General features: G+C 41.1%; 3 protein-coding genes across 3 annotated transcripts; 2 read left to right on the top strand and 1 right to left on the bottom strand.

Moving 5' to 3' along the window:
* Nucleotides 1–765: 765 nt before the first annotated feature.
* Nucleotides 766–10,695, top strand: LOC306741000 (rhombotin-1-like; the record flags this gene model as incomplete). Its single annotated transcript, XM_079223251.1, has 5 exons — nucleotides 766–787; nucleotides 1,223–1,436; nucleotides 6,239–6,364; nucleotides 6,691–6,799; nucleotides 10,111–10,695. 4 exons carry the CDS (start codon nucleotides 766–768, stop codon nucleotides 6,794–6,796), a joined length of 468 nt encoding a protein of 155 aa, XP_079079377.1. The 3' UTR covers nucleotides 6,797–6,799; nucleotides 10,111–10,695.
* Nucleotides 10,696–12,582: 1,887 nt separating this feature from the next.
* ric3b (RIC3 acetylcholine receptor chaperone b) lies at nucleotides 12,583–17,019 on the top strand (the record flags this gene model as incomplete). The annotated part of the gene is made up of 6 exons (XM_079223403.1): nucleotides 12,583–12,697; nucleotides 13,340–13,557; nucleotides 14,072–14,153; nucleotides 15,049–15,142; nucleotides 15,814–15,944; nucleotides 16,580–17,019. The coding sequence occupies exons 1-6, from the start codon at nucleotides 12,586–12,588 to the stop codon at nucleotides 17,017–17,019; spliced, it is 1,077 nt and encodes a 358-aa protein (XP_079079529.1). The 5' UTR covers nucleotides 12,583–12,585.
* A 1,027-nt stretch (nucleotides 17,020–18,046) lies between these two features.
* On the bottom strand, nucleotides 18,047–21,936 carry psma1 (proteasome 20S subunit alpha 1). Its single transcript, XM_079223494.1, has 10 exons — nucleotides 21,895–21,936; nucleotides 20,746–20,790; nucleotides 20,522–20,623; nucleotides 20,200–20,303; nucleotides 20,022–20,110; nucleotides 19,764–19,834; nucleotides 19,490–19,619; nucleotides 19,198–19,277; nucleotides 18,651–18,755; nucleotides 18,047–18,345 (listed from the first exon to the last, which is right to left on the bottom strand). Exons 1-10 carry the CDS (start codon nucleotides 21,895–21,897, stop codon nucleotides 18,280–18,282), a joined length of 795 nt encoding a protein of 264 aa, XP_079079620.1. The 5' UTR covers nucleotides 21,898–21,936; the 3' UTR covers nucleotides 18,047–18,279.
* Between the last annotated feature and the right edge of the window lie 5,606 nt (nucleotides 21,937–27,542).

The following is a 27,542-nucleotide window of genomic DNA, read 5'->3' as shown; positions in this document are numbered from 1 at the left end:
TCAAAAAGAAGAAGAAGAAGAAAAGTGCACAATAATACACTGAATATATGTCACACACTCACACACGTACACACACAGCCTGGCGCGCACGCGGATGTGAGCGCGCCGCATCTGCCGGTGCTTTGACTACAGGGCGCCCTGGAGATAATTGGTGTCCTTGGAGTTGAATAAGCTCATTCTAAAACACCTCAGGCCCGGGCTGTCCTGGTGTGTGACTGTCTATTGAATAATTGATTCAGAGAGGGAGGGGGCGGTTACTATCAGATCTGAACATAATGACTTTATATAATTAGCACGCAACGTTTGAAAAAAAAACATTTGAGTGTGGGAGGTTTTTTTTTGTGTAGAGAGAGAGAGAGAGAGGAAAAGAGAGAGAGGGGGAGGTCTGCGAGGAGGCTCAGTCCGTGCAGAGCAGCTCATCTGAGGGCAGCAGCCGTGCAGACAGAAACGCTTCTGCACTGACTGATCAGCTGAGATAAGACACACAGACTCTCTTAATGCGAGGACACCTCTCCTGCCGGCAAGGTGACATTTATATATATTTATATATAAATAGACGCTGCGTTCATCCGTCCACGGAGCTATTACTTCACCGGGAAAGCGACTCGATGGCTGTTTCTCTTGGCTTTCTTCGCGGTAATGAGGAGCGGAGCTGAAGTTTGAGCGAGTGTCAAAGCCCTCTGTTTATTACCGCTCGTTGTTGTTGTTGTTGTTGTTTTATCTTGAGGGGTCTCCTTGTTGTTGGGCCCCCCTCACCCAAAAAGGATGGTGCTGGACAAGGAGGAGAGTAAGTAGAGGACTAAGATAAATGTCTCTTCTTTTTTCTATATATGTAGTTTTTTTTTTTTAGGATTGTGTGCAGCTGTGCAGCATGAAATGCATTTAAATAAAAGACTGCAGAGAACAGATTTTCATGTCAAACTTAAGAAATACTTTTATGATGATGAATGAGGAAGTTGGCTCCTCCCTATCAGAAAACTACTGTTGTATTAATACAAGAACATGACATTATATTCTTATAAAAGATCACATTTTGCATACCCAACTGGTTGTTGTATTGTTCATTTACTGATATTTACCATATTCAAGAGTAAACGTATAATGCTCAAATGATATCCCTTATCTGTACTATTGCAACAGTGTATAAATCCCCAGTTGACAATCACGACCAGCGTTCTAATTCAACCTCATCCGTCTCTCTCGTCGACTGGTTTCCTGCCAGGCGTGTCCCTCGTGTCCCTCCAGTCCAGAGAGAAGCCGCGGGGCTGCGCCGGCTGCAACGGGAAGATCCGGGACCGCTTCATGCTGCAGGCCTTGGACAGGTACTGGCACGAGGACTGTCTGAAGTGCGCCTGCTGCGACTGCCGCCTGGGCCGGGTGGGCTCCACCCTCTACACCCGGGCCAACCTCATCCTCTGCCGCAGGGACTACCTGAGGTAAGCCCCCCCTCCAACAGGTGCGTCTGGGCTGAGAGTGACCCCCCCCCCCCCCCCCCCCCCCCAAGCGTTTATGCATGCAGCTTCAAAAGCAAATCATCCCGCCGAACACTTGCTGTCAAGTGCAGACTGTAGATCCACTCTGGATGAAACAGCATGTGCAGAAAACTGTGGGAACACAAGGTATATGAACTGGAATCTGAGAGCCTCCATTAACAACAGCAGGATGGATGTGGACACAGGTGATTGTATCTTGAGAAATGTACAAATACAATAAAGCCTACGCCACGAAACAACGAAGCAGGACGGTTTTCCAAATGGCTGACTGAGTAAACCACCAACCTTCAGGCAGATTGAGTGAAGCTTTCAGTAGAATCTACACAGAAGGTGCGTCATATTTCTTAGGTACGGGTCAAACATGCTTGGACTTGTTTTTCAGCATCTCTGTTTGGATGAGCTACTTGAGGCTATTTTGAGTCATCACATTGTGTATTAAAAGTATTTCATGGACACGTACATTTCTGCCTTCTACTGTACCTGAAGAAGGGTTTTATCTCGTGTGGGGATGCGTGGTCGGCTGCTGTAGTCATGTATTTTACTTATTTGTCAGACGATAAACAATGTACACAATTATTATTTAATAATGCAACAATAGCTTGAGGATTTTAAAAGAGGCAGTGTGGAAGCTTTCGGGGGGAAATCATGTTCATAACTATGTTTATATTACCGTATAATCACCGGAAACGAGGAATCGGTGCGTTTTTGTTCGCTCAGAATGAGCCAATTATAAATCTACATAGGGAGCAGATCCTCTTCATGTGTCCACCACGTTTCTACAGTAGCCCAGAACGGACAAACCAAACCATAGCTTTTGCGTTTCTTTTAACTTACCCGAAGGCCACGTAGTTCTGCGACCTACGCTTGAGGAAACTGCTGTTGTTGAGCCACTAAAGCAGCGTTATTATGGTCTGGACGGCCTCTAAACAGCGTAACCACAGTTTTCTGCAGTCTTGGAAAGGGAGGATTGTTGTTTTCTTCTGCTCTCCATTTGATGATGCATCACATCCTATAGCTTTGAACCAATAGGCTTCCCCGTTGATAGAGAACCACCCTCCCTCTCTACTGATTAGATTCTACTGAGTAGAATGCTGTGCCAGAGAGATAATTTTAAAAGCATTTTTTCCATGTAGAATAATGGCTATTTAATTTTCCACGAGCCCGACAGTGTGCCTTTGAAGTTTGCAATTCATACTTTTTTTTGAGACCATGAAAGAATTCCACTCATGCAGCGAGCCCTTCACAAGATTAAGTGATCTGCAACCACACAGCTTGAACATCCTCCACACTGTTAAGGACTAGTTCAGCGTTTTAGAACAAAACGTTGACTCACTAATTTGCAGTATAAAATGAGAAACATAGCCGGTTAGCGTAGCTTAGCAAACTAACTAAGAATTAAGGAATAGCTAAACGGCTTAGAAAACACACTAATTTGCTTTGTTGCAGAGAGTTGGATGAGAAGATTGATACCACTCATGTTTTGCACTGTAATTATGAAACTGGAGCCAGCAGCCGGTTAGCTTAGCATAAAGACAGCTAGCCGGGCTCTGTCGACAGGAGCAGTAATTTCCTAGAGTCTCTTATCTGAAGGGTTCTTTTTTTCGAAATCAACAAGTTACATAGAGATTTCATGAGTCAGCATTATAGGTGCTGGGAAGTGTCTTTTGCTAGCTTTGCAAGAGCGTTATAGGCTAGCTGTTTCCCTCTGTTTCCAGTATTTAATGCTAAGCTAGGCCAACTCATCTCCTGGCTCCAATGGAATATTTAGTGGTATCAGTTTCTTAACTTTTGTCAGGAAAGTCAATAATAACTGCTTTTGCTTTAAGTAGTTAATTGAAGTGTCTACTATGCTAGTACTTGAAGTATCTCCCATGTAATGGGGCAGGAGGTTTATAACACTTCAAAACACTCTTCAGATAAGGATAAATGTTTTCAGATTGTCTGAGCCGCGCCGTCTGAACTCGACCTCTAGTTCCCCGTGGATCGCGACGCGATGAATTTATGAATAAGTCTCGTTTTAAATACACTTTCAAACAGTCTTCTGACCATGAATCACTTGGAAAAACACAAACCTAAACCCCCGGCACCAAACAGCCCTTCTGAGAGTTATGCAGCCTCCATTTTCTTGCCTGAAATAACGACGTCTGGTGTCAGGTCAGCAGGAGAACTCCTGATATCTCAGCCACATTGCTGAACTCATGTGTTAGTCTCATGTACAATCCAGCTGGATTTGGTTGGAGCTAAGTCTCTCATTAGCTGCGCTGCACTTAAGAGACCAAAACCCCTTTTGACAGTTAAATTGGCTAGATTGCCTCCTGTTTTCCTCGTCATTGTGAGGGTGCAGACCAAAAGCCTTTGAAGAGCAGGATTAAAACCATGTGATTTCTTTTAATTGGACCATTAGTAGAGAATTAGCATTGAGCTCCGTTGCCTCGTTAAGGAGGAGGAAGAAAAAAAGAGGAAAAAAGCCCACCAGGTGCCCGCTCAGGACTGAGGCTCGTTAGATCCGAACATTTGGTTAATTAGGACTCGCTTTTGTTCCCGCGCTGGTCACTCGTTTGATGACGTGTTTTCAGTTGTCGTGTGAAGCTCTGGGAGACACATGCTCTCTCCTCCCTCCTTTTTTTTCCTCCTTTTTTTGTGTGTGGATGTCGTTTTTCATAGCTGTTGCTCACCAAACCTCCTTTTTTTTTCCTCCTATCTGGCCTCTAATGGAATATGGAAATCAGCAGCGGCAACTTATCTCCATGTGTGTCAGGCTCTTAGGGAGCCGTTTGTTCGCTCTCTGAGGTGAACGAGAGGTGAAGCAATCTGCTGCTGGTCAGCACCGAGTCACAGAGTAGTTAAAAACAACACGGGTTTGTTCTCAGGTAGTGTGAGGACAAAGTGCAAATGGTGACGGATAAATGGTTAGTTTAAGAAAAAAGTCTAATAGATTGACTCACATTCTTACCTCTAAAGTCAGTGTTAAAGTCCTATGAAGCATTAAAAACACTATCTGTGACATTCTCACGGAAATTGACATTTTCATATCAGTGAATCTCCATTTTTCTGCCCTTTATCAGTCGCTGATATAAGTTACACATCCAGTTTATTAAAGCTTTTACATTTGACAAAAACCTCAAGCATTTGATGTTTTCCTGCAGCAACAACAGAGGTTTGTTTAGAAGAGGTAAACAAAACATAAAAGTAATAATCCTGCTTATTAATGAATGTTGACGCTCATACCATATTCACCAAGGGGCCTAAATTGAGCCACACACGTTGTAAAACACGTTCTTGCATTTTTAAGTAACAACCCCACCCCCACATATTTCTAGATGATTGCCGATGGGTTCAGAGATTGCCGCACACAATTTTAAATAGTTACGAAGAAAGGAATTAGGAACACATTAGGCGCCAGCTGGTAATTAACGAAACCCTATTAAGTAGTTCCTGAATAACTCTGAATCTAGGTCGAAATAAATAATAAGGAGATACTGGAGAACAGACTTTGAGATGCTTGGTTGTGAAACTGTATGTGAGGATTAGTTCACTAGATATCTGTACGTTTATGAATATACGTGTTGGTTTTGTTCTGCTCTGTTGCCGATTTATATTCAGAAACAGTTGATCAGAATGGACACAAACGTGTTAATATAGTCCTTTATATTCTGATCTTCAATGTATCATAATATGATATTTACATTACTATACAGGCCATTTAGTTATGACTAATTTCCTGCCCTTTTCTCCAATATTTTTTGTGATTTTGTCGGCCGTGTATTTAATTGCATTATATTATTCGTCCTTGTTTGTGAAGCATTTTGTTACGGCAGTTTTGAAAGGTGCTGTATATGCTGTATATAAACAGGCTGAAAGATCTCAACAACGATTGGATGAATCTTGTGCAGACATTCAAGTTCCCCAGAAGATGAACCCCACTGACTTCTGTGATCCTCTGACTTTTTAATCTAGCAACACCATGATGTTGACATTTAGGGTTTGGAGCGAAACGCTACTTGCACTGAAATTTGGTTCCAACATTGACGTTCCCCAAAAGGACGAATCCCTCAACTTCTCCCTCTCCGCCTTCAGGGAAACATTCAAATACTTTGGTTTATGACCAAAGGCCTGCATTGTGTTGAATACAAATTAGCAAATGCTAGCGCGTTAAACTAAGCTAGCGTTATACCTGCTAGACATCAGCATGTCAGCATTGTCATTGTGAGCAGGTGCTGCTCATGAGCTAACGTTGGTTATATCAGTGTTATTGCATTTTACTTGCATTTAACTGCCAACGATAGCGGCTTTGCATAATTTTTTTTGGTCTCTAGATTGTTGAAACGACAGTTGTCTTCTGCTGTGTGGTTAGAAAATTTCTCCGACTCAGAATTACAACTAGGAGGCTGATGGGAATGCCCCCCCACCCCCCCTCTTCCCCCCCACCGCCGCCTGGCTGCTCTTAATTACGAACAAAATCCATACAATATGATGGAAGCGCTGCAGCAGCAATAAAGCAGCAAATAATCTGCAGGAAATGCAGTGCAGTTTATCACTTTAAAATAGTATCATTTGCAGAAAAGCTGCACGATTGAGCAACATCCGAGACTCGGTTGCAGGGTCCTGTTGAACTACTTTTCAAGCTTGTCCTTTTATTTGTATTATCAAAGTGTTTTTTCTTTTCCTCTCCCCTCTCTTGGCTGAAATCTATCTTAAGTGCGTCCAGACTAAAGGTCTGCTTGTCGCCCTCTTCCCCTCCGCAGGCTCTTCGGGGTGACGGGGAACTGTGCCGCCTGCAGTAAGCTGATCCCTGCCTTTGAGATGGTGATGAGAGCCAGAGACAACGTCTACCATTTAGACTGCTTTGCCTGTCAGCTCTGCCGCCAGAGGTAAGATTAGGGGAGCAATTAGCCAGGGAGATCAAATTCAGTTGACTTATCTATGGGAGGTGCACTAGTGAGCTCACCGGTCATTATGAGCACATAACCAATGCATTATAATCAGAACGTGATGAGGTTTGCAACCTCGAGGGGGTTAAAAACTTTGTATATCACTCGGATTGTTAATCAGCCGGCAATCATGCAAGATTAATTTTCTGATTATCATAGCGGTGCTGAAAAATATGCCTGAAACGCTCCTCCGGGAGCTCATGCTTCACTTCGGCTCAGGCAAACAAACCGAGACCCAGATCCATATTTTTATATTCTCTCTGCAGATTTTGCGTGGGAGACAAGTTTTTCCTCAAGAACAACATGATCCTGTGCCAGCTGGACTATGAAGGAGGCCATCTCAATGGCAGCGCCGAGAGGCAGCCTCAGTGAGAGGTAATACTCTGATGATGATGATGAATTACAGTCTGACAGGTTGAACTAAAACATGCGCCGGTGAGCTCGCAAAACTCATCCCAAATACGACCGTGCGCAGACACGAGACTATAAAAACCAGAGGCCGCTGACATTATCATGCAGAGATAAGTTGAGCATATTATCTTTAGAAAAAGGCTGCAGAATGTGACATTTAGTCCGGAGGCGTATAGTTGGAGGGCCGTTTAGGAAAATGGATTGATGTCAGAGGATTGAATCCATTTTTCACAATACTGCATTCACTTCTGAGAGGTTCCTTTCAATCTCTAAATGAAATGGAGAACGAGGTTCACCTTTTTAAAATCAGCAAAAAAAGATGGTTATCAACGGTTTGAACTGATAAAGGAGCTTTCATTAAAACACGGTTGAAAGCAGGCTGTTCTCATGAAACTGTTCTTCTGACAAGTAATGCACTATAGTTTGTTTTATCATAAGCAAGGACAGGTGAAGTAGATGAGGATGAGCGGATCTACAAACAGCAAACTTTCACTCAGGAGGCCGCTGTTCATGTCCCGGGTGACGTGGATTTATTTGTGCTTTGTATTTGTAACTTTTGCAGTTATTTTAACCCAAACTATCCTCTTTTTCTAAACCTCTTGGTTGGGAAAGATGAAGTCACTTTGTAATGCATTGTTTAAAGCTATAGTATCATCTGTGTGCTTAAATCTCTACTGCATATTTTTAAATATCAACACTTGACAAATGCTACACAGCTCTTGAGCCTCTTTTAGCTCATTGTTTTGGGTTTAAGGTGCATTTACCGCTCATATCAACTTTGAACATTACCGGTTTAAAAGAAGAAGACAAAGCCGGACTTGTGAAGTTCAGATCTTTGTTTGTTCTTCGTCCTTTCGCCGCTCCTCAAAGGTTGCGGTCAATAATAGCGTGTAAAATATACAGTTTCTTCCATTTTAAATCTCCTTTTTCTTCAAACAGTTGCTTCTCATCGGAGGCCACCGAGTTGCCTGAAGATTCGAACTCTTTAAAAGCTTTAAACAGAAGACAAATAACTCCCGTGGGAGTGCGGGCGCTTCCTTTTATTGAGCCTCTGGATGGGCGTGAGCCGAGGCTTTGAGGCTTTGAGGGCAGATGAGAGAAGTTTGAAAGCAAGTGCAGCAGCAGACGCCACAAAGTCCACAGTTATGAAGGTTTCGGGGTTTGCTTTCACTTTCAAAAAACATAGCCAGCAGCCCAACCTATCATTACGATGCTAACTACAACTACAGCTCATAAAATACTGCGCCGCACTGGACACTTGATGCGCTCTGGGAGCGGAGACTTTTTCACTCTGGGTTTGTTTTTAGGTCTTCCGGAGTTCATGTTGAAACCACTTTAGACTTTAGGAGATCACTTCCCTATTCTTCTACAGAAGAGTATGGATGCGTTTCAGTTTTATTCTCCACACGTCTGTTGCTGTGTGTTTAGTTTGGAGTGCATTAACATGGGATTCTACTTCATGAATGCGGCTACATTGAAGGTTTTCTGGCGCTTTCTAACTGTTCTCTAAAGACTCAAACAGCTTCGTTGATGTTGGCAGCTTTTATAGATTTACGTCAAAGACTTCATAAATGTGACAACTTTTTTTTTTTTTTACACGTGTATTTTTCTTGGTTCTTTTAACTTGTCTGACACGCAGCAGGGTTAAAAGTGGATAAAAGTCAAATAAGGACGATAACAATCTTGTTCTGCTCTTATTTTAAATACAAAATCTGTGAGATTTAGATGTGAGGTATAGATGAAGGGCATGTTTCTCCTTAACCTGTATTATTTGGCGACATTATATTCTAATCATTCATCTGAAAACAGTGAAATGCACTTTTTCTTTCTCCAATTTCTGAAACTCTCAACTTCGTTGTCAAAACTCTACACTTAAAAAACACAACACAGAACATCTCACTTCTTTCAAAACTATATAAACTTTACAAGAAATCTTGTATTTCTGCATCTTTGCTAACAAACCCCAGATAATAGCCCCTTCCAACGCCACATAAACGATCATCTAGCGTGTTTGTAGATGCTGTAAATAAATAACGTGAACACACACACACACACGCAATGTGTTTGTGCTCAATACTCACGTCACACACAATGACTTTGTCTCTCCAGAAGTGGCCTCTGTTGTCGTGCCAGCAAATCTGAATCCGGTTCAAGCTCTGATTGGTTTCAGGTGTTTTCACAGGTGCATTCTGGGTGCAGGTGATTCATAACTGAGCGAAGGTATTCCAGTGAGAAACACCACAGGCGTTTAGTCTTAAATGGTGTGTTTAATGTAGAGAACTGGGTACATTCATAGTTTCAAAACACTGTAAAGGTACATTTAATTTCATATGTTGACTAAGAGAAAATATAGAATAATGACGGCCTTATCCTTTAAAAAGAAAAGAGAGAATATATTAAAAATATAAGCGATGGGTTAAGCTGTACGACGGCGTATTCGGGCCACTGTAGGTTCAAAAATATAATTATTACCAGTCAGGGTCACGCGCGGTTAGTATTTAAATCGCAACTCAAAATTTCGAAGATTTGCAAGAAAAAAACTTGGATATTCTCTGAGATTAAAGTCTGGAATATCGCTGTCATCTGAGTTTCAATGCGCTATAAAGTAATGTTTTTATGGTGACAACGTCTTTAAAACTGCGACGAAGCTACTGAAAGAACAATATACACATTTTCTTTCATATTCTTTCTGTGTTCTTTTATGAACCTTAATAAAAAAGTGATATGATTAATCAATTTGGCGATGTGGTTCCTTGACAACAAGAAAAAAAACTATTTTATAAAATTTTTGACTTTATAATCTCAAAGAATTTTCCTTGTTTTTCATGAAAATGTACCACTTTAATCGCAGAATATTCAATTTTTTAGTTTTGTTCTCGCTGATTCAATAGCTTGATTTAATCTGGTTGTCTGATTTGAAATCAATAAAATAAACATTCAAAGTCAACAGAAAAGCAACACGGTTGAATTTATAAAAACAAGAGTCTTAGCAAACATCAGACAGATAAATGTAATGATGTCACGGGGGATGACTGTTTTAAAATGCCGTTTCACTTTCACATGTCTTCGGTTACATTTGATCTCAGACCTTTTACTTGTAAAACGTTCACATTTCGAGCATAAAATTGCCTTTGAAATATAATACAAGCAATTAGTGTGTTTTCCAAAAGAGAAAAATAGTTATTTATAGCAAATTACATGTATGTTATTATACCACGGGGTGAGCTGGGGTCTGTTTTATATGTTTTATATCTTCTTCTCTTCTCTCTCTGCAGATCTTGACAGGACGACGTGCTCCAGCTGCAGCGTGAGACTCACAGCAGCAGAGTCCCGTTTCAGACCCTGGAAACATCAGTGATGGGACACATTGAACTCTTTATTATAGAGCCGCGTGGAAACTATCCTGGAAACGTACAATGCTGGTCAGATGGACCGGAGAGCACCGAACTTGAAACTCGAGCGTCGACCGAGTCATCCGTCACAGAAAATACTCAGTTGTCAGAAGGTCCCGGCAGACTAACTGAAACCTTTTTGCAAATACAGTCTTTGGGTGGACTGCTTCTCCTCCGTCTCTCGGAAGACTCCACTCGAACTGAGCGACGCTTTAAAAACTCTCCGTGGTTTTGTTTTCCGCTCTGATCTACCGCTGTTTTTTTATTTTATTGACTAATTAAACTGAATTTTAATTTCAGTCTGTGTGCTCATTATTTATGTACTGAGATGACTGAAAGTCTGTGGGAGAGGAAGTCATTTAAACGTCCCCTCTAGACATTTTAGAAGAAATATTATAATGATGATTTGTCTGAAATGTAAAAAAAAGAAAGTTTAACAAAGTGCTTACAATGAAGAAACAATAAAGTGCTGCACTGGGTCAAGACATGTATTTATAATTATGGTATTGGATTATTAAAAAGTTTTAAAAAACTTGTACATCTTACTTTTAGTGGAAGTTGGTTGTGAGTCTGAAGAGCATCCTCTGATCGTGAGATACAAATCATTTATTAAATAATGTATTGATACTTTCATAACCAACGTGGGTCGACTCAACAAATCTTTGTCAATTTGAGGCGTCTGGAAAGGCAAAAAAAATTAAATGTATGAATAGATGTGTATATTATTATAATAACACATTATATACCATGTGTTATATTAAACATGCATTATGTGTTGTATAATAAATTAACACATTTAGGTCAATGACAGCAAAAATAACAGTGAAAAAAGATAAATTATGTGTCGACGTGCTAAAAATTGAGTGGTGGAATGTAACTAAATACATTTACTCCAGTACTGTAGTTAAGAACACATTTACACTTTTTAAAGTACTGGTACTTCTATTTGAGTAGCGTTTCCAAGACTGTTCCTTTACGCATTCACACGAGTGCCAACATTTCTAGATCATGAGTTCACCTACAAATCAGAGCCGGGACCATCAACAGGCCGCAGGTAAACATTTGGTTGGGACAACAAAGGAGGAAAACATCTGCTGCGCTTTTGTTGTTTGAGGAGCGTTGGAACAATAAGAAAAAAATGAATAACTTTTCCTCCTCCTATGCTTTGATGGGCTGTGATGTTTGGAACCGTCATGCTCCTGGATCCTTGTGAGCATCTGTGTTTACATGCAGTTTTTCTTTCTTTCTTTTTTTTGTGTGCGATTGCCAGGACACAAAAACTGGTGTTTGAGGCAAAATGATTGAAAGTGCTGACTCGTGTTTCCTCGTCTATTGAGCGGGTATGCAGAACCGTGAGCAACAGTGATTTTTATGTTCTAAAACACACTTTTTTGAAAATAACTACACACACATATCTACAATTGACGCGTCGTTCAAAACCAAATGCCTTTGTGTTGTTTGCTAAACCTTGTTATTCACCTGCACCCAGAATGCACCTGTGAAAACACCTGCAACCAAACGGGAACAAAGTAAATAGGATTTATTTTGGAAAGAGAGTTTGAGAGAGGCTTTGTTTACAGCCTAGTGCAAATGCCAAAGACTGATGAGATAACATAATAATGTGTTTTGATTGAAGTGTTTGATTTTGAAAGATTTGTTTTGTGTATATGTTGTTGGTTTTTGAGCGTCCTATTGTCAAAAATGGTGTTTTAGCAATTGCAAAAAAATATTTTTTGATACATATTGCAAACTGTTATACCCTGCACACATAACAATGTAAAGATACATATGTTTTTCATTCATACTATCAGTGCTTTGTGTTTCATGTGCACTGTATGACAACTTTTACTAGTTTGGAGAGTTTTGCAAGAACTTTTTTTTGCAAGAACTGATTGCCTTCGCAATAGATTCATTATGTTTGGTGTGTGTATAGACAGTATATATTGTTTTTGAAAACAGCCGATAGTTTCAAAGTTAGTGCCTAAGCAATCAGAATAAAGGAAAAATAAATACAAGATTGATCAGAATCTCATACTTTTATGAGATTAATTGTTTATAAAACATGTATACATATTGCACAACAAAATATACGGTGCATGTATGTGTGTATATATATATATTTTAATCATTGAAGTCTCACTGCATTAAAAACGTAAAGTTAGGCGGTGGGTTTGGCACCGCGGTCCTTTGTCGCCACCTGGCGGTGAAACACTGCCGTTGCAGCCGCGGCGCACTTCCGGTCCTCAAGACAACACGGAAGTTCAACCGATGGATGAGAAACGGCATCAAGCAGCGAAGCGTCTCATATAACGTCGTTTGTTTCTCCACCGCAGGAAAGGCGGCCGCTCACCTGTCGGTATGGCGATGTCCACGTTTCAGAAGGTGACGCTCGCGACGTGCCTCGTGCTCTGCGTCGCGCTGCTGCTTCCCAAAATGCTGCTGTCCGGCGGGAGGAAGGATGCTGCCGAAGGTGCGTCACCTTTTCACGGCTTCTGCTCGACGTGAGGCCGCTCTTCGGCTGGATGATTGAAGATGATCATTTATTTGATGTATATACATTTGTAGTTAGTGTATTTAATTTTTATTTAATTAAGCATCATTGCCTACTGAACATCACCGGTGCAGCATCGTGCAGTTGCATTTTCCTCCCTGAGGAGGGCGCCAAATACACCTGTTTTTAATTTATATGAAATATAATACACTCAGTTGCGCGTTTATTAGGTACACAAAGATAATATTAATTACATCGTACCTTCATGAAGATTATAATGTTCATTTTTATTTATTTTATGTTTTCGAAAAATTAATCTGAGGCAGACAAATATCTTCACAAAAAAAAAAAAAAAAGTAAGATTTATTGCATTTGATTTATTGTAGACTGCAATAGACTATTGAAATAAAAGCTATTTTTTTCTATTCCAGTGAGCAGAAATCTTTTTTGTCAGTTGTTTTCAGGCATTTAAACAACTCGGGACATCCAAAACAATTATTTTATTTTTAAAAACAAAAGTTACATGACTAATACCTGGACATATATTGTACTTCTGATTGTTCTGTACTCTGCTGTCATGTTTTCCTCTTCCTCCTCGTCCTCCTCGTCCTCACATGCCAGGTTCAGGTCGCTTCCCTTCGATGATGCAACGTCAGGCGGCTCCGGAGGGTCGAGGCCAGAGGGCCGCGAGCTCCAGAGCCCACAACCCCGAGTCCGTAGTCCGGGCCAAGGGAGCAGGAACCGGGGCGGGAACCGGGGGCAAGTCCAACCTGGCGGGACAGATCATCCCCGTGTACGGCTTCGGGATCTTACTCTACATCCTCTACATCCTGTTCAAGGTGAAGCACGGAGACGCAAACACCTTTTTTTACTCCACATTGCGAAAGCATCACTATGATTGTTAAACTTTTATTTTTTGACAACGGTTGCCTGAAAAAAGTTCCTTTTAAAATTACAGATTTCCCTGTTATTGACCTTTTATACTGTTTTGGTGCTGACCGAAATGTGTCCGTTACAATGAGTATTGAAAACTGTTCAGTCGGCTCTTTGATCAGACATTTAATTATGAAAACAAATACAAAAATCCATTTGTGGACAATTCTTCTTCTCTGGAAGAATGTGCCTTTTTTTGGTAAAATTAAAAAGTCTCGAAAGTGCAAAGTCATGTTTATATAAGAGTCAATATAAAAACTATATTCCATAAGGATCCCCAGCCCTGACTCAGTAGAAACAGCAAAGGAACCCATAAAGGAAAATAAAAAATCATTTTACATTGAAAATGATTAATAAGGCAGAACATATAACTGTCAGTTTGTTTTTAATGTATTTTAACCCTTGTTGTGTCTCTGTCAGATCACATCTAAGGGAAACAACAACAAGCCTTCAGAGAGTCAGTTTCCTTCGATTCGCTCGGAGAACACGAAGAGAAAGATCAGTGAGTATCGTTCAGTGCTCATGTTAGCGTGTAGCTTACGTCCAGCTCTTGCTCTTCTGTTTGAATGCAATTAGGTAATGCAATTATTTTAAGGACCGGATCTACTGCAGCGCTGCAATGTTCAAAAGGAATAAACATTTTAATTATTGTTATCCGATCAGTGCTAAAACACAGTTATGAAAAGCACAGGGTCCGAGGGGGGAAAAGCAAATTCATGAGATCCTTCTTAAATCAGAATAGAGCGTAAAAAAGCGGGAAAAAATGACATGAAAAATGTCATAAAATATTTAAAAATGTGTTTAAAATGGTTAAAGTGTTATCATGATCGCCAGAAGAGCTCCACAGTTCTCAAGTTTGATCTTTATGTGGTTAATTCGCGTCATTCGCTTTTTCGCGTTGGAAAGGGGGCGTGGCTTATCTCAGTGGCAGTTACTATTTCCGCCATCCACCATTGAAATAACCACTAGTTCTGCTTTATATTTGTTGTGGAAGTCCCACAACTCGGCGTCACACACATTTTCGCCCGAGTTTAAATATTTTTCGCAACGCGCTCTTCGCGTTATTCGTGTAATTTGCACCACTCGCCGGAAATTTGCGTGTTTCGCAACCATTCTGTCTGCGCGTTGACTTTGCATGTAATCTACTCGCGCGAATAATTCGCAACGCTTTTGGTGTGAACGCAGCATAAAGGTCGTGTTGCTTATTATACAACACTTAAGTCCAAAATCAGAACCAGGACTTAAGTGTTTTCTAAAAGGGACACTACCGCATCTGTCCACAGGGGCCGCCAGAATCAACTCAAAAAGCTCCTCGTAGTAGCTTTTAAATTGATGAAAGATTTTTTTTGAGTCTCATAAATGAGTAATTGTTTCTCTGGTCTCTCTGTCGCCCTCAGCTGACTTTGAGTTGGCTCAGCTGCAGGACAAACTGAGGGAAACCGAGCTGGTGATGGAGAACATCGTTTCCAACGTCAACCACAGCCCTGACAGGTATTACAGTCTTACTCATAAATGAATCTGGTGGGCTGTAATGAGGAAGTATGAAAGTATTCATTCTTTTCATAAATATTGTCAAATGTTTAGCACCCGCACTTTACAAACGTTTACAAAATCTTACATTAAAAATAATGAAGCATCTCGTTAGTTCTGTAATTTTTTTATTTTTTTTATTTTGCACAATTCAAACAATAAAATAAAAAAAAATAAAGAAACATAATAGAGATAAATGAATATCATAATGCAGGAAGAGGCAAAAAGCCAACTGGGCTTATTTGAAGCCTTTTAACATTTTACAAAATTATAAACATAAAATTAAATATGCATAAGACAGACAACAAAAGGAAAATAATCTAATTGTGTGTGTGTGTGCATGTGAGCATGGCTTGTGTTTGTTTAGGGATTTTGGATTATACCCCTATAATCAAGTATTTCCTAAGCAATGGTAATGCTACAAGTCCCCTACATGAGTGAAACAACTATAAATGTAGATAAAACAAGACATGAACACTAATACATAAAACAGTCATCAACTGTTCATAAACTGATAGAAATGTACGGCGAATGTGGTCAAAGTGTTTTAAATTGAAGGCTGGGACGACGAGGTCTGCTGGACTCCATCTTGTTTCTAGGTTCCCGTGACCAGGGTTGCTTGTGTGTTGCAGGCTGAAGGGCGTGACGGCGGACCAGGAGGAGAGTCTCCTGCAGCAGCTGACGGAGATCACCCGGGCGATGCAGGAGGGCCAGCTGGTGGACGACATGGCGCCGGAGAAGAAGACGCAGGAGGACTGGGAAGGTACGGCGACGCCGCGCTCTTATTTTGTAGGGCAGCGAGTACATTTTAGTGTGCATTTCCACGTATTAATAACATGAAACTCATGTACGTTTTAATGCACCACCTGCTAAGCAGCCAGTGTTCCCCTCTTCATCTTATTAGATGTAAATGTTTCTAAAAGAAGCCGAGCTGCTGTTTTAACTCTTGGATTGCGCAACATTCATCTTCAACTCTAAAAAAAAAAAAATCACAAATCATATTATTCAGTCCCCCAAAACGCCATCAGCGGCGTTGGAAGTGCCCTTGGTCCCTGGACATGAAGCGCAGCGTCTCTGTTCCACGCACGTTCTCACATATTTAGCAGGAATGTTGATCCCGTACGATCCAGCTAGACGTTTGAATCACCCCTTCAAACTCTTTGTTTTTAAATTAAAAGGTTTGAGGACCCGTTCATCGCTGCTGGCAGCTTTAATGTCATTATTGTTACTTTAGTTTCATTTGATTGCTCAGTCCGTCTCGTATGGATTGGTTTCATTGCCTTTCTTAGTCTATCGAAGCGCTTTTATAACTCTCTGCATTTAAAAGGTGCTTCATAAACAAAGTTATTAGAAGTTGATCAATGAATGACTCGTTATTTTTCACCTAAATTCCTGCAGATTACCCAGAGGAGCCTCAGCAGCAGCCGTGGGAACATTCCCATGGCTGCTGTCAGCACGGCCCGCATCACCGCGGCCCGGAGCCGGAGCCGGAGCCGGAGATGGAGCCGGAGAGGACGCGGGCCGACGGAGCCGAGCCGGAGGACGGCTGCAGAGAGGCTTCTGAGGGAGCGGCGGACCCGAATAAAGAGCAAGAACCCGACTCCCCAGCGGCGAGCGAGGAGGCCGTGGGTCCAGAGGGCGAGCGAGGAGACGGAGCCGGCAAAACGGAGCCGGGCGTCCCAGAGCTCGGCCTCGCCGGAGTCCTGGAGGAGCTGCAGCTCACGCTGCAGGTGTCGGCCGCGATGGAGGAGGAGAAGCTGGAGGACCTCAGCAGGGCGGCGTCCTGCGGCGCCGTGAGGCGGAGGAACAAGAGGAGGAGAGCGAAGAAGGCTCAATGATCGACTCCGACGCGGCGGCACGTGGACTTCAGCCCGGCGGCCATCTTTTTAACCCGCTCTCCTCAGAGGGGCCGCGTTGGCTCGCCGCGTTCGGCGAATACGTGAGTTTTATGGGACTAATATCCGCTTCGTCCACCGGCTGGTGGAGGAAAAAGTATAGACTGTCTTCAAACATTATCACACTTAAATATTTAAGGAAAAAAACATGGGCCTCATTTACAAAACTCTCACGGTCACGTCCATAACATCAGCCTGCATATTTATTAAGTGTTTTTATTTAACATGAAGACGCTTCCAGGCGAAGTTCAGATGTCAAAATGGGCCCAGTATTTATTATTATAATCATTTGTCTTTTCACACAACTTCTTTTCCCCTAAATTTGTTCTTTGTTATTCACATCAGAGGTGATTTTAATAATTAGAAACGACCAGTAAGTTCTACAAATTAACAACATTTTGAAAACAGTAGAAAGAAGTAATTTGCAAAGAAAAGAAACACTAAAGACATGTTATGACAAATAGAAAGTATTTCTTTACGGTCTTTCATTATCTATATTTTCAATAATTGCAGAATTGTAATTCTCACGTCCTCTGATCAGCTCCAGATGATGTAACCGTGTCCTTTTATGTCCTGGATGAACATTTTTAGACAATTAATGCACTGTAGTCATTTTTAAGAAAGGGTGACATTATAAATAAAAAAAAGATGTCCGTCTTCCCCTCAAGTGTTCGTCATGGAGAAATCTTTAGTCTTCTGTGTTGATAAAGTTTTAACTGTTGTGTTCTAAATTAAGATTTTTACTTTTATAAACTGAATTTATTTATTTAGCGTTTAAAAAAAAAAAAAGCACATGGGCATGCAGATCAGTGATTAAAATACTGTGGAGGAAAAAATAAATCTTTCTGGGTTCTTAACTTACTTTGGTTTGATTTATTTTCACCATAAGATCAATATTGTAAAACTCCTGAAACTCATCTAGATATTCAAAGTGTATCAAGTGGGCAACCATTGAAATGAAGCGCTGCAGCACAATTCAAAAAAAGAGTTTATTACTTGTGTAATGGTACATTTTGCTCATACAAAAGCAACATCGCGTTGGTTGATGTTCGCAGGATGTTTTGGACTGACGGTGACGTCACAACTTCTCCCTCTAGCTTTACTCTGAGCCTCAGTGAAGGTCAGGTCAGCGCCTCAGTGAAGGTCAGATTAGCGCCTCAGTGAAGGTCAGGTCAGCGCCTCAGTGAAGGTCAGGTCAGCGCCTCAGTGCTCCATCGGCTCGTCGGGTACCTCTGCAGCGGGGGCGGCTTCATCTGCGGGCGCGGCAACCTGACGCACAAACAAAAGTGAGGTTTAGCGCACAAATATCAGAGCTTTATCTTACACCGAAATACAAAAACACATAAGAAAACAGGAAATCTGTGTTAAAAAGGATGCATCTCTAAAATTACAGTTTCAAGCTAACAACATAACAAAAAACACTTATTTTGTGACTATTTTCTAACAGTATTTGCCACTAAGCAGCCGACTAAAAATCAGGATTCACATCAACGTGCCAACTGCCCAACCTGACCCTCATGAACACGAGCGCTCAGAAGAAGTTAAACCCGGTTTAACAAACGCTCTTGCGTTACCTTTCTCTGTGGCCTCTCTTCCAGTCCCTCCAGGAACGGGGCGACTTCATCATCGTCATAAATGACAAACTCCATGTCCTTACCCACAATGCCGATGGAAACGTTCTGAAAGAGAGAAACGCATACCTGAGAAAAATGCTCGTCTGAAATTACATTTCATTTAGGTGACGCTTTTATCCAAAGTGACTTATAATAAGTGCATTTAACCGTGAATACAAACTCAGATCAACTAGAATCAAGAAAGTACAATTTCGATGAGAGCTCATTCCACCATTACATTTAAGAGAAGATCACGACATCAAGGCCAACAAGGGTTGAGCTTTGATAACATTTAACTGAATCTATTTAGGTTTGCTTTCACCAACTGAAATTAAGTTATCAATGACGTTTAAAGTACAAAAACTAAAAGCCATACCTCTCTTTTGAGTTTATATTTATCCTACAAACCCGGCTTAACGCTCTTAACACGTTTCCCATAGCTCTGTCAGACGAACAGGACGAGTGCGTCTCATTTAAGACGCAGGCGGCGTGGAGAGAGGCGGCGTACCTTGGTGGTGAGGTCCTGCTCGGCGGGGAGAGTTTCTCTGAGGGCGCGGAGGCCGTGCTGCACCAGATCATTCAGATTAGCTGAGAACAAAAACAATGCTTTCTTAAGTCAAGAACTTCCACGTGATGCAGCCAGAGGAAGACGCACCTAGAGGTCATCCAACATTTGAAGGTGAGAGAACACTGATAAGTAAATATTTTACAACTGCCACCGTCCTACATTTAATGGCACTGTAATTAGGACATGAGGAATAAAAGACGTTGGTAAGAGGGACGAAGGAGCTTCATCTTACAGTCGGAGAACTTGTCCATGCTCCTCTCCAGGTAGGTGCGAGCAGACTGGGAGCGCGCTCCGATGGACATGGCTTTGCAGTCAAAGTAGTTGGCTGACGGGCAGGTCTGGAAGATGTGAGGTCCCATGTCCTGGGGGAGGCACCACGAAACCACAAGCGCTACGGTCAACCTCTAAAATATAAACTTACACAGCCTTTACAAGAGAAAAATACTATAGATAAATGAGTTTTTAGGGTTACAAAAATAGTACAATATTTAAGTGAGCAAACTTACATCAAAGCCTGCAACGAGGAGTCCGACACCATAGGGCCTCCTTCCATACCTCTGTGTTGGGATTTGGGTTTCTGAAGGATCAGTTAAGGATCACTGCTGCCATTCGCAGATATTTGACTTCATAGACGCGTGTACACACACACACACACACACACACACACACACACACACAAAGAAAAACAGGCCTATTATAACTTGTGATATACAATTAGTATAGTTATTATTATTAGAGATTCAAGCTAATATTAGTGAGGATACTGCTGCCAATAAGAGAGACGAGACGTGACGCAGGGAGGGGCCTGTCGAAGACAAACCTCGAGTCCAAGCACTCCTGACGCATGAAGTTACTGCGGAAGACAGGATTTCAGAGTCATTAATGACTAGTAAGATGTAAGAAAGAAGCTATATTCAGTTCATCAAGGCAGCCTCGACTTACCAAAGCAGTCTGGCATCAGCAGTCAGTCCAGCAATGGAGATGCCGATGTGGTTGTCGACATGGAGGATCTTCTTCTGGTGGGCCGCCAGCTCAGACTGGGCTCTCTGCAGAGACATGAAACCATAAGGCACGATCGAATGGTTGTCCTTCGACTGTCGCTAATAATCTGCTGCATGCTCTGCATGTTATTATACATTTAAATGTTCCATTAGGTGGTGGATCACACTCGTCTCCCCTCAGGCTCAAAACATCATGTAAATGTACTAAAATCATCCATTTCTAGAGGGAGTCGTCCACCATGTTACAGAGAGAGAGCCTGTACCTTTAGAGCAACCAGGACTGCGTGGGATTTGGATTTGAGTCCGACAGTTGCAGAGCCTTGCTTCACCGCCTCCATGGCATACTCGATCTGATGGATACGGCCCTGCAGCGACATGAACAAGAGTCATTTGTGTTTACACATTATTCTAAAAAAGGCACGACAGCGACACGTAGACGTTTACTTTCCCCTGGAGAAGTCGGAGGTTAGAGCGGACAGCGACTCACCTGCGGGCTCCATACCGTCACGTCGTTGTCGTACTGGTTGCGGAACTAAAAAAAAAAGATAAAAACATTAAAAGACATTAAAAAGAAAACCATTACAGAAACACACAAGAGCTGAGCTCACATAGTCGCCTTGCATCCTCACTATTCCACGCGGACGCCGAGGTAACGACTACACAAAGCTCTGTGTCCGCCTTCAGCCCTTTCTAGACGCGGGTATTACATTTCTACCACGGCTGAATAATTGAGAAGCTCAACTTTTGTGAGCAGCCAATAGAGGCGAGCAGCAACGGATGATTAATACATTAGTTTAGCTACACGTGTGTCAGTATTAAACTCTTTCTGCGGCTGCCATCTGTAGATCCTGCCTGGTTGCAGAAGCAGGACATACGTATGTATAAGTATACGCGTATATATACACACTATGTATATGTATCGTATATATACACTATGTATACATATACATATGTTTATATGCATGTTTATACGTATACATATGTATGTTTTTGTATTCATTTGGAGTAAGTTAAACTAGAGGTCCCAATGATGCTCAGTGTAATGTTAACTTCCTTCTAGGAAAGCTATCTGACGTCAGTTGGATGAATACTTTAGTTATAATACTAACAACTGGGCTTCAATGTGTTGGGTCCACAGAATGAGGCATTAGTCTAAAACCCAGTGACAGGAAGGAAAACGAAAGTAAAAGACGCGATGACTGGGATTCGCTGCTAACTCTGAGCCGGCTAACGTCTGCTAGCTGCTTAGCTTTAGCTGCTAACCGGAGAACTACCAGGTTAAATCAGCAGTTGTGTTGTCTGGCGGCTGAATATAAACCCATTAGCTCGTTAACACGCGTTGTTTAATGTGAAATGATGCGATAAAAAAGTTAAGCCACGAAGCGGTTCTTTGGGACTCACGTCATTTAGCCGGAGTCGGAGCGGCTAACGTTAGCGGCTGACGGTGTTTTGCTTACTCACAGTGCAATCACAGCTAGCTAGCTAACGATCGATCGGCGGGTAAATTAACCCCGTTTTCTGGGTTTTATGAGACATTATACAGCACGAACACGCTGCGCGACTTATTTACTGCGTCGATGTTACATTTTTATAATGTGAAATGCATTAATTTAATTCAAATGACAGTTACACTCACCATCTCTGCTTCAGAAAGTGTCTGCTCCGCCTGCACTGGGATCAGAACTTGATTGATTTTCCTGGATGTGACGTCAGGGGAAAAAGTAGAGCCCCGATTTCAAATCAGTGATCGATTGAGTACATTTGTGGCTGGGAGTAAAAAAAAAAGAGGGATATGTGTAAAATGATGTATATATATATATATATATAAAAATAATATAATACATATAACAAATACAAACAATGCATACAATATATAATATATATTACATTCGTCAATAAAGATAAAACATGCAACTAAACATAATTATAAATTGATTAAAATGCAATACATTTCAATCCCAAAAAATGTACGATCATCAGACACAACAATTATTTCACAATTTTACTTTTATATTTGTCTGAAATCATTTAGTTATTATTTAATGATAATACAAAAAAAGTGGGTTTTGTAACAATGGTTTTAAAATGTGTATAAAACTCCCGATATAAAACAAAAAGGAGGTTTGTTATTTTCAGCAGGTTGGGCAGGAACCAAAGTGCAGTTTAAAGTAATTTCCTCCCTGAATCTATTCATTCTTGTTTTTGTATTTTTATTTTCTGCTCTGACCTAACAGGTGCAATGTTTGTTCTTGGCCACTAGGCGGCAGCAATAAATTAGAAGAAGACACTGGTGTGTCATTTGCTTGTGGACATTGACATGAAACACACATTTCTGTTGCAGAAACAGACACATGAGATTAGCTATTTTACACTTGAATACGTCTTTCCACTCCTGCCGATATCATTTATGGAGAATTGAGATTGAAATAATAAAAAAGTAGACTTTAAAAGTAATGGCAGACACCACTAAACCGCATACTCACTATCTGAGTTTAGTTAAATTCAGTTTAATTTAAACGTTTGTGTTGTCATTTCAACTTGAAACAGTCTCATACTACAAAACTGCTCACTGGTGCACACATTAAAATAAGCAACTATAAGTCTTCTGTGGTTTTATGAGATGTAGTGTTCTCCTCATATGTCAAACAAGCTAAATAATTCAGTAATTGAAAGTATAGATAAATAAACAATACAAGCATTCATGTAGTCAACATGCATGTGTGTCTGCTTCTTTAAAAGGGTAAATGTCACCCATTTTAATAATTCACATATGTTATTTCTGTGCCACGGAGCACTTCAGTCAATACTTCTCATCCACTGAGCTTTTCTACAAGCTGGAACCTTTAAGCTGGAGATGGAGATCTGTCTCTCCTCTGCAGACGACCAACTGTGGACGAGAACCAAAATAAGGCTTAAAAATGTGTCAGTATGGAGTGAGCATGTGCTAGAATATTATATATAGAGTCATATTGGTGTAACAGGTTGACAAAGTCTGCAGCTTATTTGTTTCACAGATGAACTGAAGTTTATCTTTTTGGAAAGATTTCTTCAGAAACACTGAAATTAAATGTTAAAATGACAGAGCTCCCTTCCAATGTTTTCAGGTATGAATCAGTTTGGATGGATATTCTTTTTACAGGCTTCACCTACATAACTGAACCCTTTAAATTTGCCTTAAAAATGAGTCGCCTCAATGTTTCTTCACAGTTTTTGTGATGATTGACACATTTAAAATCAGCATTAGTCGCAGTCCTTTAAGAAAGTGATTTAAAAAAACGTCACTGAAATGACTTAAACACATGAGAGAATCAAGACTTTAAATTACTATATCTTTTTTTAATATGTAACAGCTTAAGTCCTATTATCGGTATACAAATAAAATAAAACAGTTAAACATATAACTGGAATAATGTACTGAAAACAAAGCTACTATATTTTACATATTGAGTACAACTAAAGCCTCTCGTGGGTAAAAGGCAGGGAATAGTTTATATAATAGTCCAGATTTAGAATAAACAAATAATGATACTAACAATGGAACTGATTCCCAGAGGAGAGAAGTCACTAAAGTATGATATTTCAAGTTTCAGGTACTTGTAAGTATTTCCATTTTATGCTGTATACTTTTATACATATGCGTATATCACTTTAAAAATATATATATTATACTTAAAATACATTTTACGAATACTTATATTCAAGTAAACACTTGAAATTTGACTCGTTATAGAATGTTTTTACATTTCTTCTTTTACTTCAGGGTCTTCCAACACGTCTGAGTCTGTTTATGAAATGGATGAATTGTTAGTTATTGATGGAATATCATGTCCTTTAATGGTGTATAACTTTATATAATATATTTAACTGTTGAACAGCTCCACAGGTGGACAGATGCTGACAGGTAATAAATGAGGTATTCCACATTAATACGTACGTCCCCTGTGGTCAACAGGTTCAACATATATATATATATATATATATATATAGAAACATATTTCTTAATTTCTCGAGGGATTCAGTCATTTCTTTCCTCTCACACCCTGTTCTGTTTGGTTTCAAGCTTTTTTAATGATATCTGATGTACCCTTGATCCAGGAGGAAGAGGAGGAGGAGGAAGAGGAGGGGTAGATGAATTAGTAGGGCCGTGCTGACGAGCTCTCCTCCTCTGCCAAGGCAGCGGCAGCACGGCGGCGGCGGCCATTACATCAGCTCGCCAACCTCCTCCTTTGTGATTGAGATTGTAGGAGCTGTGCTGAGCTCAGCAGGTTTTTTTTCCTTCTTCCTGGGGGCCTCATTTAACTCTGCCAAACGGCCCTCCGTTTAATTTTTCAAATGGAGAGCAGCCTGAGTCACTGTGCGATGGGTCCAAGCCACACTGTGGACTCGGCGCTGGCACCTGGTGGCGGAGGAAGAGGAAGAGGGAGAGGGAGAGGAAGAGGGAGGCGGAGGTGTTTTAAGGAGTAGAAGAGAGTGTGAGCGCTCCCACCCCTCCACCCATTCATGGTTTTCAGCTCGTGTTAATCACACGAAGGGAAGAGTGAACTCCTGCTGTCACAAAGGCAGATTTAACTTCTAATACTATTCTTTTTAATATGTGATGGCATCGGCACAGATTCTTCTTTTCTCTTCCTTTGTCGTGGTTTCACCCGAGCTAAAGGCCGGCACTTCTTCTTGAACGACGACAACCCACCGGCAGTGCATCTTTACTAAAACATGGAACTAATTTGGCTAAATGTTGCAAGTAGGTCAGCGCTGCGTTCTAGCCTGGAATACCACCGGGATGAACCTCTGCCAGGGCTGCATAAGCCGGCGGCGGCGGCGGCGGCGGTGCACCTATAAACAGGGCGGGTCGGGGGTCACCAAATGCACGGCCCCTCCCCCTCCATGTATACATTTCACGAATACCGCGTGTCGTCATTGGTCGTGAACGCGTGCGACAGCGGAGGCCGAGGCGAGGCCCTCGCAGACGGATCGCGTTCGATGCCGTCAGTCTGACGAAAGCGCTGAGGCAGCGTTTCAGCGGCGGGTTGGCTGAAGAGGCTTTTTTTTTTCCTGGCACAAAATGACAAAAATGCAGCACACTTAATAATATCAGCAGGTAGATAGATAGTCTCTCTTCAGAGACGACACGCTTCAGACACGCATGACTCAACAGAAGCCGGTTCACGTTGAGCCACCTGATGCCGGCGAGCGTCACGTGCACATGCTGGCTTTTGAGTCACTCAAATTCGGGCTAAGTTGCTGTGAGGAATGATTGAGTTCTGGTGGAAGGAAATGCAGCTCTGGAAGGAGCGGATTTCAGTCATTATGCTAACAGCGATTACAGTTTTCCTATCCATCATTTTCATTGTTTTAATGCCAGGAAATGCACCCACATCAGTGTCAAGAGGACCGGGATCCATCATTTTAATGTTCTGATTGTATCTGACAACAGCTCACTGAGGAGAAGTTTCACAGCAACTTTTAGGAGACTGGCGCTGGAAGAGTTAAACGTGATAACGATACCATGATACGTGTTGGTAAGATATACAAAGCAAAATGCAACAGAACGTGGTCAGACTTTTATTTGTCTTAAATGTGTCGGTGAAAGAACATATTCCAACACAAAGAAACTTTCATTCATACACATCTTCAGTGATACAGTTTGCTCTGGTGACTCACAGAAGAACATCCGGGGGATGAGCTGTGAGCATCTTGAGCTGCAGGGAAATCCCTTTTGTGAATATCTGTAAAACTGGGCTCTGTCTGTGAGATGTATCTGTTGGAGACTCAGACTCACACTTTGTTTGGTGTGGTACATACGAACATAAACACAACACAATAAGAAGAGATTAAACATAACGATTGCAAAAACCAACAACCCTTTGTTTCCCTCCTGCCAGACGCCTTCATTACCCACAATGCAACTGGCGACAGTCTGAGTGGAGATTCGTGTGCGTTATGCTACAGATGTCTGCTTCACTTCTTTCTAAACGCCTACAGATTTATTTCATTTTCAAACTTGTAGCCATAAGTGACATCACTTGAGTCAACTCTGTGAATCACATTGTCCAGTGGCCTCGAAGGCTGATTGTTGGGTCACAGGCTGGATTTTAAACGGGGACTCCCGCCCTTTGCACAGGGACTTTCAGCTTCCTGCTGCTGGACGGACTTTAGGAAATTGAACAAAGCGGAATAGAAATAGTTGCGTTCCTGCAGACATCACTCAGACAAACAATTCGTAGCAACATTGCAAGTTGCTATATTTATTACGCCTATTTATTCATTTATATATTTGGAGTGACCGGCTGAGAATAGTCACGCTATTTGTCTATTTATACCTGGCGAAGTTGAATATTCAAGGTTCAAGGTTTTTTATTTGCCATTTGTGCATCGACCAACAATCCAGACACATTGGACTTATTGTGCAGGGCTCTGAGTCAACAGTTTAGGAAATAAAAACAAACTATAATAAGAAAGAGAATTTTTTTTATTTTTATAACAGTAATAAATAGGCTAGTCCTGAGAGATGTTCCTGGATTGTGAAAAGAGGGGAAAGAGGAGAGTTATATGGGAATATTGCACATTTAGAGAGGTGGAAGAAAGTTATGTGGGGATATTGCACAGTTAGAATATTGCACCTTCCTCTTAATTTAACAATATGCCAAACGGCTTATATTCTATCGTCGAATATGTTCTTCTAATAGTTGCAATTATTATCGTTAACACCTGGGTGCGTGTTCCTGCCATGCTATAGAAACACAGGTGTAGCTATTTACACCTGGGTGCAAATAGTATTGTTGGATTTTGACACCGAGGTGTTAATAGCATCCGTCTTATTACCTTATATCTTTTTGTTTTTTTGTGTAAAATGTGAAAACTGTTGCCTCGTCTACTGCAAACCAGTTCTACCTCGGGGTCCAGATGAAGTAATATGAACCCAGCAGCTGTAAAATGAGCCTGACAAGTCTGGTCCTTAATCGTCGTCACACAGAGAATAAAGTCTTTAAACAACTTGGCAGATTTTTGGACTCACTTATGGAAAAGATCTTTAGAATTGCAAAGTCGTCCCTACATTTTTTTAAATTCGTCTGATACTTCAGTTTTCTGGTGTAATGAAAATGAATCTGTTGCTATAATATGTCCGTCTTTTCTTAATCAGCTTGATGCACATTTTGGGTTTCAGTCTTTGATTTAAGTGAAGCAAAAAAAAAACAAAAAAACCCACAAACAGAATCCAAGCTGTAGTTACGTGACAAAATACCGTCATACAATCAGAATATAAGATGTTGGATTTGTGATGAC

The sequence above is a fragment of the Taurulus bubalis genome (genome assembly GCF_910589615.1).
Source record: "Taurulus bubalis genome assembly, chromosome: 9".
Taxonomy (NCBI): domain Eukaryota; kingdom Metazoa; phylum Chordata; class Actinopteri; order Perciformes; family Cottidae; genus Taurulus; species Taurulus bubalis.
The sequence above is the reverse complement of the archived record's forward strand: the minus strand, read 5'-3'. Positions and strand labels throughout refer to the sequence as shown.